At 37.1% G+C, this 18,431-nt stretch overlaps 1 protein-coding gene across 1 annotated transcript; it reads right to left on the bottom strand.

Annotated features, from left to right (window-relative positions):
- Nucleotides 1-14,594: 14,594 nt before the first annotated feature.
- LOC133309206 (extensin-2-like) lies at nucleotides 14,595-16,850 on the bottom strand. Its single transcript, XM_061509958.1, has 2 exons — nucleotides 15,591-16,850; nucleotides 14,595-14,818 (listed from the first exon to the last, which is right to left on the bottom strand). Exon 1 carries the CDS (start codon nucleotides 16,847-16,849, stop codon nucleotides 15,617-15,619), a length of 1,233 nt encoding a protein of 410 aa, XP_061365942.1. The 5' UTR covers nucleotide 16,850; the 3' UTR covers nucleotides 14,595-14,818; nucleotides 15,591-15,616.
- Between the last annotated feature and the right edge of the window lie 1,581 nt (nucleotides 16,851-18,431).

The raw sequence follows: 18,431 nt of genomic DNA, 5'->3' as shown, positions 1-18,431 counted from the left end.
ACCAATATTACTCGAACCTCCTCTACATAGTGGTGCTCCACAACTCAGTTGGGACCCACTGTTTCGTTGAGTAAGAGTAGTATTAGAAGTGTTAGACACTTAGGGTGCTGGTTAATACTTAACTGAGGCATAAGTTGCAGGCCCAGCCGGGCTTATGGGCTTAAGGTAATAATGCTAGGTTGGTTGCATGAGATGCACCACTAAGTGACAAGGAGCTGTCAACCTAATGTTAAGAGAGGGTATGAGATACTGTTGATTAGGATCAACCCATTATTTAAATTAATCTTGCGGTCTCAGACGAGGGTTAAAATAAATAAATCGCACTCTTAATCTCACTAAGGTAAAATCTAAAAGTAGATTAACCCTAAGTCAAATGGTAAGGGTCATTGACTTAGATAAAATAGTGGGAGGGGCAATTTATTTAAAGTCTTTAATAAATTGTAGCACGACAATATATTAATCTTTCTTTACATTTTTTTCAGTTTTAGTATGACTAATCCACTGTCACTGCGCTCAATACTTGATATGAATAAACTGACCGGTTCAAACTTTATGGACTGGTATCGGAACCTGAGAATTGTTCTTAGGGCCGAAAAGATTGCCTATGTTCTTGATGGTGCATTACCCGTAGCTCCTAGGGAAGGGGAAGATGGGTTCGCGGAATATGATTTCGAGGCCCACAAACAACACATGGATGACGATACGATGGCAGTATGCATCATGTTGGCATCCATGTCGCCTGAACTGCAAAAGCAACATGAGCATATGGATGCTCCCTCTATTGCCTTACATCTCAAGGAGTTGTATGACGTTAAAGGCAGGCATGAGAGGTATGAGGTCTCTAGAGAACTGTTCTCTTGCAGGATGTCTGAGAACATGTCTGTTAGCAGTCATGTTCTTAAGATAATCGGGCTGATTGAGAAGCTAGGAAATCTAGGCTTCTTGATGGATGTCGAACTGAGTAATGACTTAGTCATGGCCTCACTTCCACTTTCCTTCAGTCAATTCATAATGAATTATAACATGCATGGGATGCTTGTGAGCTTGCCTGAATTGTTAAGTATGTTAACAACTGTTGAAGTGTCTATCAAGAAGGATAGGACACAAGCTCTTCTGATTGGTGGGCCTAGCAAGGCCAAGGGTAAGGGTAAGGGTAAGGAGCCTGCTAAAGGTGACTCCCTTAAGCCCAAAGGAAAATCCAAGAAGAAGAAGGGTAACAAGAAGGGTAAGAAAGCATCCAAGAACAAAGGCGATGCTGAGTGCTTCCATTGTGGCAAGAAAGACCATTGGAAGAGGAATTGTCCAGACTACCTGAAGAGTGTGAAGGACAAGAAGCATGGTGATGCTTCTGCCTCAGGTACTTTCATGATTGAGATAAATTATTCTTGTGCTAATCTGACTTCATGGGTATTGGATACCGGTTGTGGTTCTCATATCTGCAATATGTTGCAGGTGCTTAGGAGCCTAAGGAGATTGGAGAGAAACGAGGTGGATCTTCGCGTTGGCAATGGAGCAAGGGTTGTTGCTCATTCTGTTGGAGATGCCGACCTTATTTTGCCTACGGGCCTTTTATTGCATTTGAATAATTGTCTTTATGTTCCGAACATTTCTAGAAACATTATTTCTATTTCTTGTTTAGAACAAGATGGTTTTACTTTTAGTATTAAGAATGGTACATTTTCTATCATTTTGAATGATATTGTTTATGGTACTGCTTCATTAATAAATGGATTGTATGTTCTGGAAATGGGAACTGAAGTGCTCAATGTAGCTGTGAAACGACCTAGGATAGATAATCAATCTTATCTTTGGCATTGTAGACTAGGGCACATAAACGAAACAAGATTGTCTAGGATGCATGCAGATGGATACCTAGATTCCATGGATTTGGAATCCTATGGACAATGTGAATCTTGTCTAGCTGGGAAAATGACTTGTCACAAGCCCAAGGGGCTTGAGAGTCATAGGGCTAGTGAGTTATTAGAACTCATTCACACTAATGTTTGTGGGCCAATGTCTATAGAGGCTAGAGGAGGATACTCCTATTTCATTACCTTTACTGATGACAAATCAAGATTTGGGTACGTGTACCTAATGAGATATAAATTTGAAGCCTTTGAAAAGTTCAAAGAGTTTAGGAATGAAGTATAGAAACAGCGTGGCAAGATGATTAAGACATTACGATCAGATCGTGGTGGTGAATATCTGAGCCATGAGTTTCAGGATTATCTGAGAGAAAATGGAATTCTCTCGCAGTTTACTGCACCTTACACACCACACCAAAATGGTGTCTCCGAAAGGAGAAACAGGACCTTGTTAGACATGGTCAGGTCTATGATGAGTGAGACTCAACTTCCAAAATCTTTTTGGGGATATGCCCTAGACACAGCGGCATACCTTCTAAATAGGGTACCGTCTAAATCTGTTCAGACCACACAGTATGAGATATGGAATGGTAAGAGACCCAACCTTAGTTACCTTAGGGTATGGGGATCGCCAGCTTATGTCAAAGCGTTGGCATCAGACAAGCTTAGTGCTAAGAGTACTAAATGTCTATTTGTGGGGTATCCCAAAGGTACTAAGGGATACTACTTTTACTCCATGGATGAACACAAAGTGTTTGTGTCAAAGAATGCTGAGTTCCTTGAGAAGGATTTGATCTCTCAAGGAGCCAGTGGGAGTAAGATTGATCTTGAAGAAGTTCAAGAACCACATGAACAGATTGAGGAACCCAAGTCTGCTCCACAGGCGACGTTCTCCAATGGAGAAGTAAACACACAACTCCGTAGGTCAACGAGGGGCATCCATCCACCTGAGAGGTATGGGTTTGTGATTGAGAATCAGCAAACCGTCGAGGATGATGAACCAAGTAACTACGAAGAGGCAGTCAAGGATGTTGACTCTTCTAGATGGCTTGAAGCCATTGAATCTGAAATGGATTCGATGTATCAAAACAAGGTATGGACCTTGGTTCCTAAACCGCAAGGAATAGTTCCTATTGGTAACAAATGGGTCTTTAAAAAAAGACTGATGCAGATGGCAACGTTCAGACCTACAAAGCTAGGTTGGTTACGAAAGGGTATCGTCAAAGACAAGGAGTTGACTATGATGAGACTTTCTCACCTGTTGCCATGATCAAATCTATTAGGATCATGCTTGCAATAGCGGCATATCACGACTATGAAATTTGGCAAATGGATGTCAAGACCGCCTTCTTGAATGGGTTCTTGAAGGAGGATGTGTACATGACACAACCTGAAGGCTTTGAAATCAAAGATCAGGAGCATATGGTATGCAAACTTCAAAGGTCGATATATGGGCTAAAGCAAGCATCAAGGAGTTGGAATATTCATTTTGATGAAGTTGTTAAGAGTAACGGTTTTATCAAGAACGAGGAAGAACCTTGTGTTTACAAGAAGGTTAGTGGGAGTAATGTCGTCTTCCTAGTACTTTGTGTAGATGACATATTGTTAATAGGAAATGACATCCCCACATTACAAACAATAAAAGAGTGGCTTTCAAAAAGCTTCACCATGAAGGATTTGGGAGAGGCGACCTTTATACTTGGTATAAAAATCTATAGAGATAGATCAAACAGGCTGCTGGGTTTATCTCAATCCACGTATATTGAAAAGATGGTAAAGAGGTTTAGCATGGAAGGGTCGAAAAGGGGTTTTCTTCCTGTCAGTCATGGGGTACATCTTTCAAAGGCCATGTGTCCTAAGTCACAGGCTGAGAAGGATCGCATGGGTGGAATTCCATACGCTTCGGCTATTGGATCCATCATGTATGCCATGATATGTACGAGACCAGATGTCTCATATGCTTTAAGCATTACGAGCAGATACCAGTAAGACCCTGGAGAGGGTCACTGGACGGCAGTCAAGACCATCCTTAAGTACTTAAGAAGAACTAAGGATGTGTTTCTGGTCTATGGTGGCGTTGATGAGCTAACAGTGAAAGGGTTCACTGATGCCAGCTTTTAGAGTGACAAAGATGACTGCAAGTCACAGTCAAGGTTCGTATTCACCTTAAATGGTGGGGCAGCAGGAGACAACAGCAGATTCAATGACAGAAGCTGAATATATAGCTGCTTCAGAAGCGGCTAAGGAGGCCGAGTGGATCAAGAAGTTCATATCTGAACTTAGGGTGGTTCCAAGCGTGGATGAGCCCATACAGTTGTTGTGCAACAACACTGGAGCCATTGCGCAGTCAAATGAACCTAGGTCTCATCAAAGATCTAAGCACGTGCTCTGCAGATATCACCTTATTAGAGAAATCATTGATAGGATGGATGTAAAGATGGATTATGTTCCCACAGATGATAACCTGGCCGATTCTCTGACAAAGGCTGTTTCTCAGAGAAAACATGATAGTCATTATGAGGCTTTGGGTATACAACTTAGGTCTGATTGGCTCTAGGCCAAGTGGGAGCTTGTTAGTATATGGATGTCCTAGAGATAATCTTTTGATTAGATTAGGACATATGTAGACCTTTTATATTGTCGCAAATAAAAGCACTATTTATCCTGTTTCATATTTTGTCTCAATATTACTATTAATCTTTATATGAGTAACTGGATAAACCCCTTGGAATAAAATAGGTATCTCTTGAGTATCTGTGATGAGATCACGATCATGAGGATTCAAGGATACTGCATGTTTATTCCTAATTTTATGTTCCTAGTCTAGAGACACTGAGAATGGGGGTCAGTGATATCGGGGAAGACTAGCACGACTTATCTACTTGTATTTGGATGCAAGGTAAAGACCTCATGAGCTACAGATATGGAGATGTCTTAGCTAAAGTCGTGGGTGGACCTATAAGGGTATAGCTCGCACTGAACAGACCCACAAAGAGACTCTATGAGGAACTCTCACAGAGGAGTATCATTAGAGTAGTCTCTTTATATTTGGGTATGTCTTTCCTAAGACCAGACGTTATTACCTAGACTGTGTTCTAGAAGGCATGCTTTGATTGTGCGCCTCGTCTGCCTGAAACATGGAGACTCATAGGTATACTGTTGGGCTTGTATTGAATGAACACAGGGCTAGGGTGATAAGCTGAAGAAATTCGTCAAATCTCTGTGAGAGATTAGGTTATCTGTAAACCGGAGAAATCGGGATGACATTTACAGGGACTCGGGAATCTATGCATAGTAAAAGAGATCATGAGATGATCTGCCTTTAGAGTCTGTAAATTGAAGATTCCCTATTTCGAATAAAGCTTACCCTAAACCGCAGGGGTTGATACGCTTCCTTACCCTAGGTTTTATGGGAAGGTAACCGAGATGAAAGGAAATATATACGGCAACCAAATATGTGTAATAGGATGATCAAGTCATTAATCTAACTAGTTCTGGGGCAACAAAGCATTGTTAGTGCTCTGTGTTGTCATTAGATAGGTTGTGGGCTTATTGGGCCCAAGCCCATTTATGTCAGTGGCTATGTTGGACCTAATGGGTCACACACTAACACATAATTGTCTAGATGCTCTAGCATTAAAGGTATTGGGCCTAACAATTGTTATTAGCCCAAGAAGTAGTTTGGAACTCCACAGATAGGGTGGAGGGCGCATGGATCAAAGTAATGAGTTTGGATAGTCCAAGACATTACTAATTAATTTAATTAGTTAAATTAATTATCAAATGTTTAAATTTTGAATTTTGAATTGGAATTTTGAATTTTGAATTTAGAATTTGAATTTAGAATTCGAATTTTGAATTTTGAATTTTGAAATTTGAATTTGAATTTAGAATTTGAATTTGAATTTAAAATTTAAGTGTTTGAAAGTTTGAATTCAAATGTTTGAAATTCGAATTTGAATTGGCTATGAAAAGTTGTTTCATAACAAAAGGATAAGATGAGATCTTGTTGGAACATATCAGGAGGAGATCTTTTGGACATAATCCAAGGATAATGGGGTGCTGATTTTGGCTAGATTTGATCATCAAAATCAGCTCCAGAAGATACGGTCTGTTGGGAGAATATTTGAGTGAGTTGATTTAAGTTTGAAATGCAACTAACTCAAATGTATCTGGTCACCTTTTAGGCTATATGGGGCGCACCATATAGCTGATTATATGACGGTTCATGATCAGATTTCTGACTAGGTTTTGAACTTAGTCTCATGAGAATATTCTGGGATGTTGTTGTCAATTTTTGAAATGCAACAACTCCACTTATTCTCTCCCCATAGGGCGCCACTTTGATCAGATTTTTGGGAGAAAAATCTGATTTGTTTTTGAAACTTAAAAAGGCTCCTCTTGTGTGCTTAAGTAGCAGTTAGTTCCTCCTTAGGTTTGTGTGAAAAAGCCAAGCCTTTCTCTACTCATCTATGCGCCCCTTGTGAGGTTTTCTCTTAGAACACTTCACTCTTCTAAACACTTTTACCTAGCCTCCTGCATCACACACTGAGCGCATAGCAAGCCTTATTGTGGTGATCAATCGGCGGCCTTACTGGAAGGAGTTCCTGTATCTAGACGCGGGTGGTGTGGATCAACGTTAGAGGGTCTGAACCCTTCAGACCTACCTTGATCATCTTGAGTTTTCACGAACAAGGTATGACATACGTCTTAAAGTATGTATCTTGATATGCATGTGTGTTCCGCTTGCGAAAAATTTTATTTTTCCCTCACGCATGTTTCGGCCTTCAAGGCCAATTCTACTTTCAATTGTCAAGCCAAAAGACATGACTAAAAATTCATAATGCCCCTCATGTGTTCTAAATGCAGTCTTGTGAGCATCGGTTGGAAGTAATCTGATTTGGTGATAGCCAGCCCTGAAGTCTAGCTTTGAAAAAATGGTTGAACCACCTAGTTCATTCTATAACTCATCAATCGTGGGAATAGGGAATCTATCTTTGATAGTTACTGCATTAAGGGCCCTATAATCAATGCAAAGTCTCCATGAATTGTCTTGCTTCCTCACTAACAGAACTGGAGATGAAAAGGGACTTTGTGAATGTTGGATGAAGCCTGCTGCCAATAAGTCAGATACTTGTCTCTCAATTTCTGATTTCTGGCTATGACCATATCTATAAGGTCTAACATTGACAGGTTTAGTGCCAGCCTCTAAGTGAATCGAATGGTCCATGCCTCTAAATAGAGGTAAACCACTGGGTAAGGAAAACATTGTCTGGAATTTCACCAAAATGGACCATAAAAGAGGATGAACATCTGTCTGCAACTCAGTCAGTTCAGGTATGTTAGTGACTTGCAATTTGGAATCCTGCTGTACATGCAGAGAATTGCACATTGCCCACTCCTTTGTGAGAAAAGCATTCATGGTAGCAATAACAGAATTATCATTATGGCCTTGTAAGGAAATTGAATTACCTTCCCATACAAACTCCATTGATTTCTGTATATAATCGTGAGTCACCTTACCTAACCTCTCCAACCAAGGCATGCCTAGTATGATATCAATATCAGACAAATCCAACACCCAAGGATCACATACAAACAAGTTGCCCTGAATCAACAGGGGTACCTTAAGAGATTTCTTTTCCGAATACATCACATCACCATTTCCCAAAAACACCCTAATTCTGTGTGTATGTGACATAGGCAAGGACAGGTTAACAACTAGTTGTTTCTAGATGAAGTTGTGAGTGCTGCCAGGATCAACTAAAATAGAAAAATTCATACCTTTTAAAACAGAATTGAATACCAAAGCACGAAAATGATTTCTGTCACTTAGAGTATGGAGAGATGCATCCTTTGATTCTCCATTAGGATTGTCAGCCTGCCATACAATCTCTTCCTCCTCTTCATCCACCAACAACATCATTTTATTCTTACATAAATGTTTCGAAGACCACTTCTCATCACAAGTGTAGCATAAGCCCAACTCTCTCCTCTTATGTAAATCTACATTGAACACCCTTTTCAATTGATTAGATGTTGGTAAAGCCAACTGTGGTGGATTGGAATTTGCTTGTGAATTCCCATGAGGAACTGTAGCAGTGTTGGAATTTCCTGAAGTCACCTCAGTCACCTGAACATATTTGGGAAAAAATTTCTTCGGAGCACCTTGAAATGAATTCTTTAAATCACTAAAGTGATCATCATAAGCCATGGCAAGTTGAATGGCTTGATCCAAGGATAAAGGCTCTTTCAATTGGACAGCACTTCGGAGCTCAGATTGAAGATCCAACACAAAGAAATTCATGAGAAGGTCATCATCTAAATCTGGAACTTGATTAACCAAAGCCTCAAATTGTTGAATATAGAAACGAAGAGATGAGGACTGGGTCAGTTTTGATAATGCTCCCTTTAAATTGGTAAAACCAGAAATACCAAAACGTTTACGAAGAGCCGAAGTAAATTCACACCAAGCACGAGCCTTACCTGTATTAAAGGTTCATTGAAACCAGGAAGCAGCATTGCCTTCCATTTTCAACCCAGCCAGTGCTACCTTTGTATCTTCGGGAATCATTTAAAGAGTGAAGAAAAGCTCAGCTTTAAAGATCCAATTATTAGGATCATGACCATTGAAAACGGGTATCTCCATGCGAACACCTTTAAGTAAGGAACGATGCTCCATAGTCTCTGGTCGATGCGAATTGTGAAAAGGAGGTGGAGTATTGATATGGGACGAATCATGCCTTTGTGCGTGATTAGCAATGAGAGAATCATGTAACTGTTGCATCTGATTAACCAGCAACAAAATCTGGGTTCTGGTCTCAGCAGCTTGTCTTGTTGCTTGCACACGAAGTTCCTCAAAATTTGTCTCCACACGTTGTTGAAATGAATGCAATTCCTCAGATAGTTCTTGAACCTTCGTCATTGAAGCAAGAACGTGAGTAATGGATGAAAGCACCAATGTTAGGTTATGGAACCTAAGAAGAACAGAACCGAACCAAAGAAAGAAAAAACAGAATTCAGTATCGAGATTTTTATTGAATGAATAGCTAACAGGTTTCCACCAAGTTATATACAAGTTCCCACTCTACTAATGAGCCACCTACTTGACCACGTGTCCTCTAACTAACTTCCCACTACACAATTGCATGCAACAGATTACACATGTAAGCTAACCGCTTAACCCTTGTTAACTAAATGCAACTAATACAGAAACAATTAAATGGTTTCTTCAAGCAACAAAATCAGCTAGTCTAGTAGAATGCTTTTTGTCCCTATTCGATCTTCTAAGCCTAACATTATCCCATTTGATTAATTACCTAAGTCGCGAGCCCGGATGATGATACTGTATAGTAGAAGCCCAGATCCTGGGATCAAACTCATGATCTTTTTCCTCTTGTAATAACTGCCACGATTATCAACGATTCCTTACGCACGATCTTCATCAATAACCATCTATGACGACCATTGTAAGTACAAGAATAATATCATTAGAAAAGGGTCAGACTCATTCGCTCATACTAATCATGCACACTTAAACTAGAACCTACATTTGGTGTTCATACTGAACATTATTATTAAAAGAAATTAGGCTTTCTTATAAGGAAAAAGGTGTGTGTCATTTTAAAGAATGTAAAGTTGTGTCATTTTAAGAGAGAGAAAGAGATAGATAAGGGAAAAGAGAGTTGGCAAAAAAATAAAGGTATGGATCCCACCTCTTTGTGAGAGTGAAATGATATACGTTGTGTCATTTAAAAGGATAATCACTTTTCCGTTCTTATAATTGTTGAAATAATCAAATTATTTTAATTATATACCAACAATCGGTTAAAAGATAATATAATTAAAATTTATATTGACAATGAATTGAAAAAATGTTTATGACTTAAAACAAGCTAAATCATTTAATATTAAGATTGCATAGTTGCTTATGATCCAATTAAGTTACTTTACATGTACCAAAAAAAATAATATTAAGTTACTTTACGAACTTTTAAGCTATATTTTGGTATAAACGTTTAGCTTGTAGGCACTTGTTTTCTTTATGTAACTCTTTAATTACTAGCATCTCTCTTGTATAAATTGAAAAAGAAATAATTCTTGATTAAGCTATTTGTAAGAACCCGCACCGTTAATTAAGGAAGTTAATTAATTAATTATGTGAAATTAGAAAATAATTCCATAATTGATCATAATAATTATTATGAGGCTTAAATAAGTATGGTAAGTGAGTAATATTGCTGAAAGTCACTTTTCTGACGAAAAGTGCAGATACCAGTTCTGCTACTCGGTATAAATGCGTCACGATGAAGTATCCCGGAAAATTATAATAAGTGCATGAATATTCTTAGAATATTATATAGGACTTGTAAAACAAGTTTCAAGTTAAAATAATGAGAACTGGTGCCAGAACTGATACTGGCTATGGAAAGCGCGTACCAGAAAGGTGCTGCGAAAAATAAAATAAAAATATGATAAATCTTAGAAAAATGAGTAGGATCAGATTCCAAAGTTTGGGATCAAAATGCTAAGCGTAGCAATTAGCGCTAATACTGTGCGATTAAGACTAAGTGGCCTATATATATAACTTATGCACAGAACCCTAGGACATGCTACGTGAGTTTTGTGCATCAGCTGCTGCCACCTCCATTCCTTAGTCTCCCTTGCTTGAAAATGTGCCAAGTCCTCACCTTTTCTCTCCATTTTACCATCTAAACACTTGGTTGGGTGTGGGTTAGCATTGTGAGAGAGAGGAGTGCTACATTTCTGAGTTGTAGATGCTGCCTTGTGAGGTGTGGGGGCTGACTTCATAGTGTGAGTGGTGGAAGCAAATGTCATGGAAAATTGAGGTCCAAGGAGTGACCTTTGTTGAGAAAGAACTCATCTTTGTGTGCCATTTTCGTGCACCTTCAAAGTCTGAATCTTTGGAGCTAATTGGTGAGCTCCATGAGCCATTGCTTTTCTGTTTAGAGTTTGGGTAAGTGTTCCCACCTTTGATCATGTGTTTTAAAGGGTAAAAGTGGAGTCTTTCCATGTTTAATGAGTTTTTTAAGTAACCAACCAGAGTATGAACCTAAATGGGCTTAGAGATGCATGCTTTAACGTGTTTAAGTGTTAAAAATGGAACCTTTGAGTGATATCTTCGCGAAAATGCAGAACTGCATTCTTTCGCGAAATATCCGGATATGATATCCGGACCGATCTTGTGATATCCGAATATGGATATCCGGATATGATATCCGGATATGCATATCCGGATATGTCCCCGACATATATCCGGATATTCTGAGTTTGCGTGAACAGTAACGGTACTGTTCATACAGAACTGAGTTATGGGTTTGTGGACCCTAGTTTGTGGAAGTTGAACTTCTGTAATGATTAAGTTAAGTCAGAATCAAGAGATTAAGGGCTCGTGGCTTTGTGAGAAGCCTTAAGACATGAAACATAAAAGAGAAGCGTTGTCTTAATATTATATGCTTATGAACTATGGTTGTTGATATGATTGTTGGTCCAAAACAGATTCTGATTCTGCTGTGTTTGGACATAGAGCTTGTGTGGACTCTTGGCTTGGATAACTAGCTTGCATGGTAATCTTTCGTGTCCTCGGTTTAGCCATTGTTTGTTCCACCATGTCCCATGGGGGGATGGTTATATGCATGATGTGTTTTCATGTATTGTTTTGCTGAAATGCTATTGAACTGTTAAGTGAAAATGCTATATGATATGTATGTGGTGTTCCGTCTAAACAGAAAGCCATGGGGTATTCCTGTGGGCGGGTACAACATGGGCTGGTATTTATGTGGGTAATAGACGTATTCCTGCATTTCTCTGATCAGTAGAATAGTTATAACACACATGACATGAATATCTGTTGCATTGCACTGATTTTGGAACTGATATTGAATTACTGCTTTTAGAACTTATATTGCACATGTAAGTGAGCTTGGGGTGGAAGATCCTTGAGGACCCCTTGTCTTACTGAGATTTCTGTTTAGAGATCTCACCCCACGTTCGGGGCACTATTTCAGGTTCAGATAATACGGGGGTTGAGACCTCTGGCGGCAGGAGGCCGGAGCTTAGCTGAGATATATGTTGTTTATGATGATATGCTTTGGATGCTGACATGCTTTATGTTATTGTTATGTTATTTGATGTGAGACTCTGTTGGGCTTTGTTGCCTTATTTGGTGAGCATGGGGATTGTCCATACCACATTGATTTGACTTTGCTGTTTTAGTTTGGAGTTGAATAATGTACTAGGATTATGTCCGGACTGCGTGTTGTAGATCCGTGACTTAGATACTTATTATTAATTATATTATGAGGTATTTCAGTTAGATGTCTTTTGCAATTTACATACAGGCGATGTTTTTATGAAATTGATTAAGTAATCAACTTGGCTAAGATTAATGACGTCATAATTGAAAGTAAAAAGTTATTCCACATTTTTAAATTAAGCTTGGCTTAATACGATAACATGTTAACAAACCCGGTTAACACGTGGTGTTACACTATTTGTATGAAGACCGTATTTTTTACATCTAAAAATAAAATAAAATAATTCTGACATTCAAACACTGTGAGACGTTTTAGGCAAAAAGAAGAAGAAGAAGAAAAAAAGGCAATCAGGGTTAAAAGGTTGTTTTCACGAAAAAGGCAAGTCCCTAACCCAGCCAAGACTCATCACCACGAATATATCCCTTTTGTAGAAGTTATTTCATCACTTAGTTTTTTTTTTTTTTTTTTTTTTGCATAAATCACAGTATCCTCCACGATAGGCAATCATATTCGGGGCAGATTCAGAATTAAGGCTTTAAACTTCTCTCAAAGATGGTACTGATCGAACACACATTCTCTACTCTACCTGCTCAGCTCTCTTGCGCCGACTAAGCTATCATAATTTGGTATTTTAATCATTTACTTTAATACAAGCAATTTGAATCATTCATCACTTCACATGGCTCAACTTAATTTTCAGTTATTGCAATATAAAAGCAGTAGGGACAGATATCAACCTATATCTGTTTAACATCACAAGATCGAAGCACCAAATTTTATTTGTTTGGACTGCACATGCATTTTTTAACACAACCATTTTTTTTGGATGATATTTTCACATTTAGAGAACCAAGGATGTTTTTTATGTGGAAGCCAAATACTTCTACTATATAATTTATGTTGCCCTAATAATTTATATAATATCATTATTTTAAATACTATTTAAATAATAACTCGTAAATTCACAAATGTTTTAATATTAGTAAAAATAATTTAATATTATAATGCTCACTCGAATTTCATTTTTTTTAAATATGCTTTTTATAATTAATTTTTTGATTTTTTTTTAATAGAAATGATTTCCTGCAAACTACTCAAATCCCTCACAACTTATCAATTCTAGTGGCTTATATTTTTCATATTTCAAATATGGGAAAAATGTTTCTGCAGTTAATGCAGATAAGTTATCTGCATTTATTCCTAAAACGATGTTGTTTTGGTATTAAAATCATAAAAAATTATAATATAAAGACTATTGTAACCTTAAAATAAATTAAAATTACAAAATTACAATGATTTTCGTCCCAAAACGACATTGTATTGAGCTTACTGCAGATAACTTATCTGCAGTAACTGCAGAAAAAGCGACAATTCGCAAGTCAGTCTTCGTTGTCCCGTTTCTTATTGGACAAACAAACTCTTGATTTGTGTCCACTAATTTTAAATGGAAAATTTTTATAACGTGGACCATGCAATTCGGAACTTACATAGATAAATATGTGAAGTTTTTCTGTATTATTTCGAAACTTACGTAGATAAATATCAGACGTTTTCTGTATTATTTTTTTGGGGTTTGCATTTGTCATTTAACACGACATAACAAACTTTCCTACACACAATATTTTGTGGGCCCACACTTTTTGAAGAAAAAAGAAAAAAAAAGAAATTACAACACACAAAACAAATTTCTATAACATTACACAATCACTTTTCCTATAATATAACTTTTATAAAACTCTTATTTTTTTATACAACCATGGAACTAAGGTTTCAACTTATCTCATGCAAACTATTCAAATGTTTACCAGTTACGAGTTCTAGTGGCTTAGTTTTTTCTGTATTATAAAAGAGGAAGGATATTTTTACTACTAAATTTTTTTACTACTAACTTACTACCTATTTAATCACCATTGAATCAAAGAGAGAGAATGTTAAAAAGTTTTTGAAAAAAGAGAAAATGTTGATCCAATGATTATTATATAGGTAATGAGTTGGTAGTAGAAGATTTTGGTAGTAAGAATATCCCTTCTCATTATAAAATAGGGCAATGTTAATCTTATGCAACATAAAATTTTTCTTATCTTCTACTCATACATTGATACTTGTGTCATTTCTTTTTTTATTTTTTTCTTTTCTTTTTTATTGGGCCCCACTTCAATTTAAGTGTGTAGGAGATAATTTTTTTTTTTGTCACATGAGAGTATATTTACCCTATAAAATAACTACATTCTTTCTAATAAAAGCACAATATATATGCATACCAAAAAAAAAAAACACAATATATATACTTAATTAGTTAATTATATAAGTAGTTAGACTAAATTAAAAAATTATTTCATTAAATTTAAATCAAATTTTTGTCATTAAAAATATTCTCAATATTTTATAATTACTGAATGAATAGTGAGAAAGAAAATATTTATTTATTATATAATTGTCTTCCCAACCCATTAATGTGATATTGAATGACAGAAGAGCGAAGCAGTGGCTTACAGCTGTCTAAATACACAACAGTAATTCATAAACTAAACAAACGACAAGAAAAGGAGTGACACTTCATTTTCTTTGAAAGACAAAACGTGCGGAAACTTTGCTTCCGTTGTTTTCCTTGGGTAATTGCGAAGTGCATCTTCCTGCTGTCCACATCTTTCTTTATTCTCACATATTCGTCAAATCCTACAAAAATTACACACAAAAGAATATATTAATTATTCGTAGCTGTGCAAAGCACATTTTTTTTTTTTATAAACTTTGATATGTATTTAAAGTAATTGATGCAAATTATTATAATTATTTAATTGTGAAGACACCTGGACAAAAATTACATTAATTAAGAAACTATCGTACATACTCTCAAAATTGAAGGGGTCGATTAGTGAATCGGTTATTGTCATTAATTAGTGAGAAAATGATATTACGTGTTTTAAACCCTTGAAAACGTGAGTCAAACATAGTTTTGGGACCATATGTAAAATTAATTAAGATAATTTTTATTTTTTTCAATAATATAAAAATAGACTTTGAAAATATGCTTACTTTGATTTTAATGAAAATGACTCTTTAAGATAAATATCATAATAAAGGGAAACCAAATCTGAAACTAACCAATGGCCATATCATTCTCAAAATTTCACTAAAAAGAAATGGGAATTCGAAAAGCCCATGACGACTTTGTAATTAATTACAAAGGAAAAAATTTATATCAATATCAAATACGTTTTTAAAATTTGAAAATTAAAAAATGTGAAACACTAGTATCAAACAGACTAGTGTGTCATAGTTTTGTTAGAACATGATTGAGATATATGTGAAATTTAGATGATTGAAAAAAAGTGAAAGCGAAAGCGAGTAGTTATCTAATGACTTGCATGTGACATGTAAAGAGCATTTGAAGGTAATTTTACAAATATCATTATCATGATAATGCAGGTTGTATGAAGAAGCTTACCATGAGATGCTACGCTAAACCACTATCTAGTAGTGGTAAGGAGGAGGAGGTGATGAATAGATGTAGTGTGGTGGAGGTGGGGAATGGACTGGAGGAGGAGGTGATGCATAAATGTAGTGTGGTGGTGGTGGTGAATGAACAGGAGGAGGAGGAGATTTATACTTATAAACTGGGGGTGGAGGTGATGGGTACTTGTAGGGTTTCTTTGGTGGTGGTGGAGGAGATTTGTACTTGTAAATTGGTGGTGGTGGTGATTTGTACTTGTAGACTGGTGGTGGTGGAGATTGGTACTTGTAAACTGGGGGTGGTGGAGATGGGTACTTGTAGGGTTTCTTTGGTGGTGGTGGAGGAGATTTGTACTTGTAAACTGGTGGTGGTGGTGATTTGTACTTGTAGACTGGTGGTGGTGGAGATTGGTACTTGTAAACTGGGGGTGGTGGAGACGGGTACTTGTATGGTGGAGGAGGAGGTGAGGGGTACTTATATGGAGGAGGAGGAGATTTGTATTTGTATACTGGTGGTGGTGGAGATGGATACTTGTAAGGTTTCTTTGCTGGTGGTGGAGGAGACTTGTACTTGTAAACTGGTGGTGGTGGAGATTTGTATTTGTAAACTGGTGGTGGTGGAGACTTATACTTGTAAACTGGGGGTGGTGGAGATGGGTACTTGTATGGTGGTGGAGGGGGTGAAGGGTACTTGTAGGGAGGAGGAGGAGACTTGTACTTGTAAACTGGTGGTGGAGGAGATGGATACTTGTATGGTTGTTTAGGTGGTGGAGGAGGGGATTTGTATTTGTAAACTGGTGGTGGTGGAGGCGGTGAAGGGTATTTGTAGGGAGGAGGAGGAGACTTGTACTTGTATACTGGTGGTGGTGGAGATGGATACTTGTATGGCTTCTTTGGTGATGGTGGTGGTGGAGACTTGTACTTGTAAACTGGGGGTGGTGGAGATGGATACTTGTATGGCGGGGGTGGTGGAGATGGGTACTTATAAGGAGGAGGAGGGGACTTATACTTGTAAACTGGTGGTGGAGGTGATGGGTACTTGTAGGGCTTTATGGGGGGTGGTGGTGGTGAAGAGTAATGGTAAGGAGGAGGAGGAGAGTGCACTGGTGGTGGTGGAGAGTGGTAGTAGTAAGGCTTTGGTGGTGGTGGTGGAGATGAATAGATGTAGTTATCTGCTGATATTTGAGATGGCAAGGTGATAGAGATTATTGTTAACACAAGGGTAAGCGTAACCGAGGCCATTAGAGACCCCATTTTTCACCAACTTCACTTGGAGTGAGTTTTGGTTATGCTAATGCAAAGTTAGTGTCACCCTTTATATAGCTTCTTTCTTTACCCGGTTCAAGACCAAATTCATCTTGGTTGGTGTACTTTTGATTAGATCTATATTACAATTCACCTTGTTGAAAAATATGAAATTGTTAAAAATAATGGTATGCTTAAATAACTTATTTGAGTTTTTTGGACCAATGCGACCCAAGTTGATCATAAAACGCGGATTCGGATTTGATTGAGACAGCATGTCAATGCATGAATCATAAAATAAACGATAAAGTAACTGGCTAATTAGCTGGTAGGGTTGCCACTGCCCTTATTTTCTTCATAAGAAAAAGACACTAATAACCACCATTTTATTATTTTGTGCTTGTAAGTAATTTTCTCAATAATGAAAATGAATAAACGATATAATTAATTTGTCGCTTCTGTTAGAAATAAAAGGACACATAATTTATTGTGATTTCATTAGACTTACGTTCCCTTATAATTTCCTCCCCTGCTCATTGATAATTTTCTCTCCCTCTCACCCTTCAATATAAATAACAGGTAATATGATAATTGGGTGGTCAAATTATTTTATCGACGATCAAAGAAATCAGATGATTTGTTGCTGTCTTTATGCACTATATTTATTACATATGATTACAATCAATCAAATCTTCTAATTTATCTCCACTAACATTTCCAACATTTCCCCTATATTTCAACATCAAACTTTGAAAACTCTCTACATGGTTGCCTAACTAAGTCGTTTCTCCTCTTCTAGCTAGTAGACAGGAACCATGGCTGCCTCAATGATTTTCATATCTCTTATTTTTCCTCTCTTTATAATTGATTGATATATCGTGGGATGCTAACATATTGCATTGCATAGAAGGAATGATAAATATAGATAAACTCCAATGGCGGAGTCAGGTAAAAATTTTAGCTCGTGCCAAAAAAACTCAGTCAAAAGGAACTCAGTATAGTATCAAGGCTAGATCATTTTTTAAAAATCCAACTAAGACCAAGGCTATATCATAATATTTTAAAAAAAACTTTTACATTTTTGAAAACTAGCTAGTGTTAAGACCTCCTGCTGATCTCAATGTGGCTCCCCAAAGCTCAAATAACATTGTCTCCAAATTGTCTGTGACTTTCAATTAATTACATATATGCACTTGTAATTACCCTAACACGTGACCTAGCTACGCAATTTTGTAGTATATCCCAAAACTAGGTCAAACCTACAAAATGTTATTGAATAGGCACAAACCGAACCTACGAGTCTACGACTTTGTAACACTATCTTATTAAACGTTAATTTGTAAAATAAATGTAACATAATAAATAATGTAGATACCACTTTGTCAGATTACATTATCTTATTAAATCCTTAAAAATACCCTTACTAGCTAGCCGTCAGTTATTAGATAATGACGTTCTCTCGGTAATTATTTGATTAATTGCAGAAGTCTACTCAAGTTTAAAATTCTTATAGTAGGTGGTTAACCTTAATGATTGATGAAACAGGAAAGCTAGACAGCAGCAAAATGTCTCTTTAGAACCTAAGAGTTAT

Source organism: Gastrolobium bilobum, unplaced genomic scaffold, assembly GCF_033153095.1.
Source record: "Gastrolobium bilobum isolate Gb01-03AN ecotype WA unplaced genomic scaffold, APGP_CSIRO_Gbil_v1 utg13454, whole genome shotgun sequence".
Classification (NCBI taxonomy): domain Eukaryota; kingdom Viridiplantae; phylum Streptophyta; class Magnoliopsida; order Fabales; family Fabaceae; genus Gastrolobium; species Gastrolobium bilobum.
Note: the sequence above shows the minus strand (reverse complement) of the source record. Positions and strands in the feature narration are given on the sequence as shown.

What these genes read in the sequence shown, in the direction of transcription:
- LOC133309206 (XM_061509958.1), bottom strand. Translation starts at nt 16,849, where the DNA reads ATGGGGTCTCTAATGGCCTCGGTTACGCTTACCCTTGTGTTAACAATA.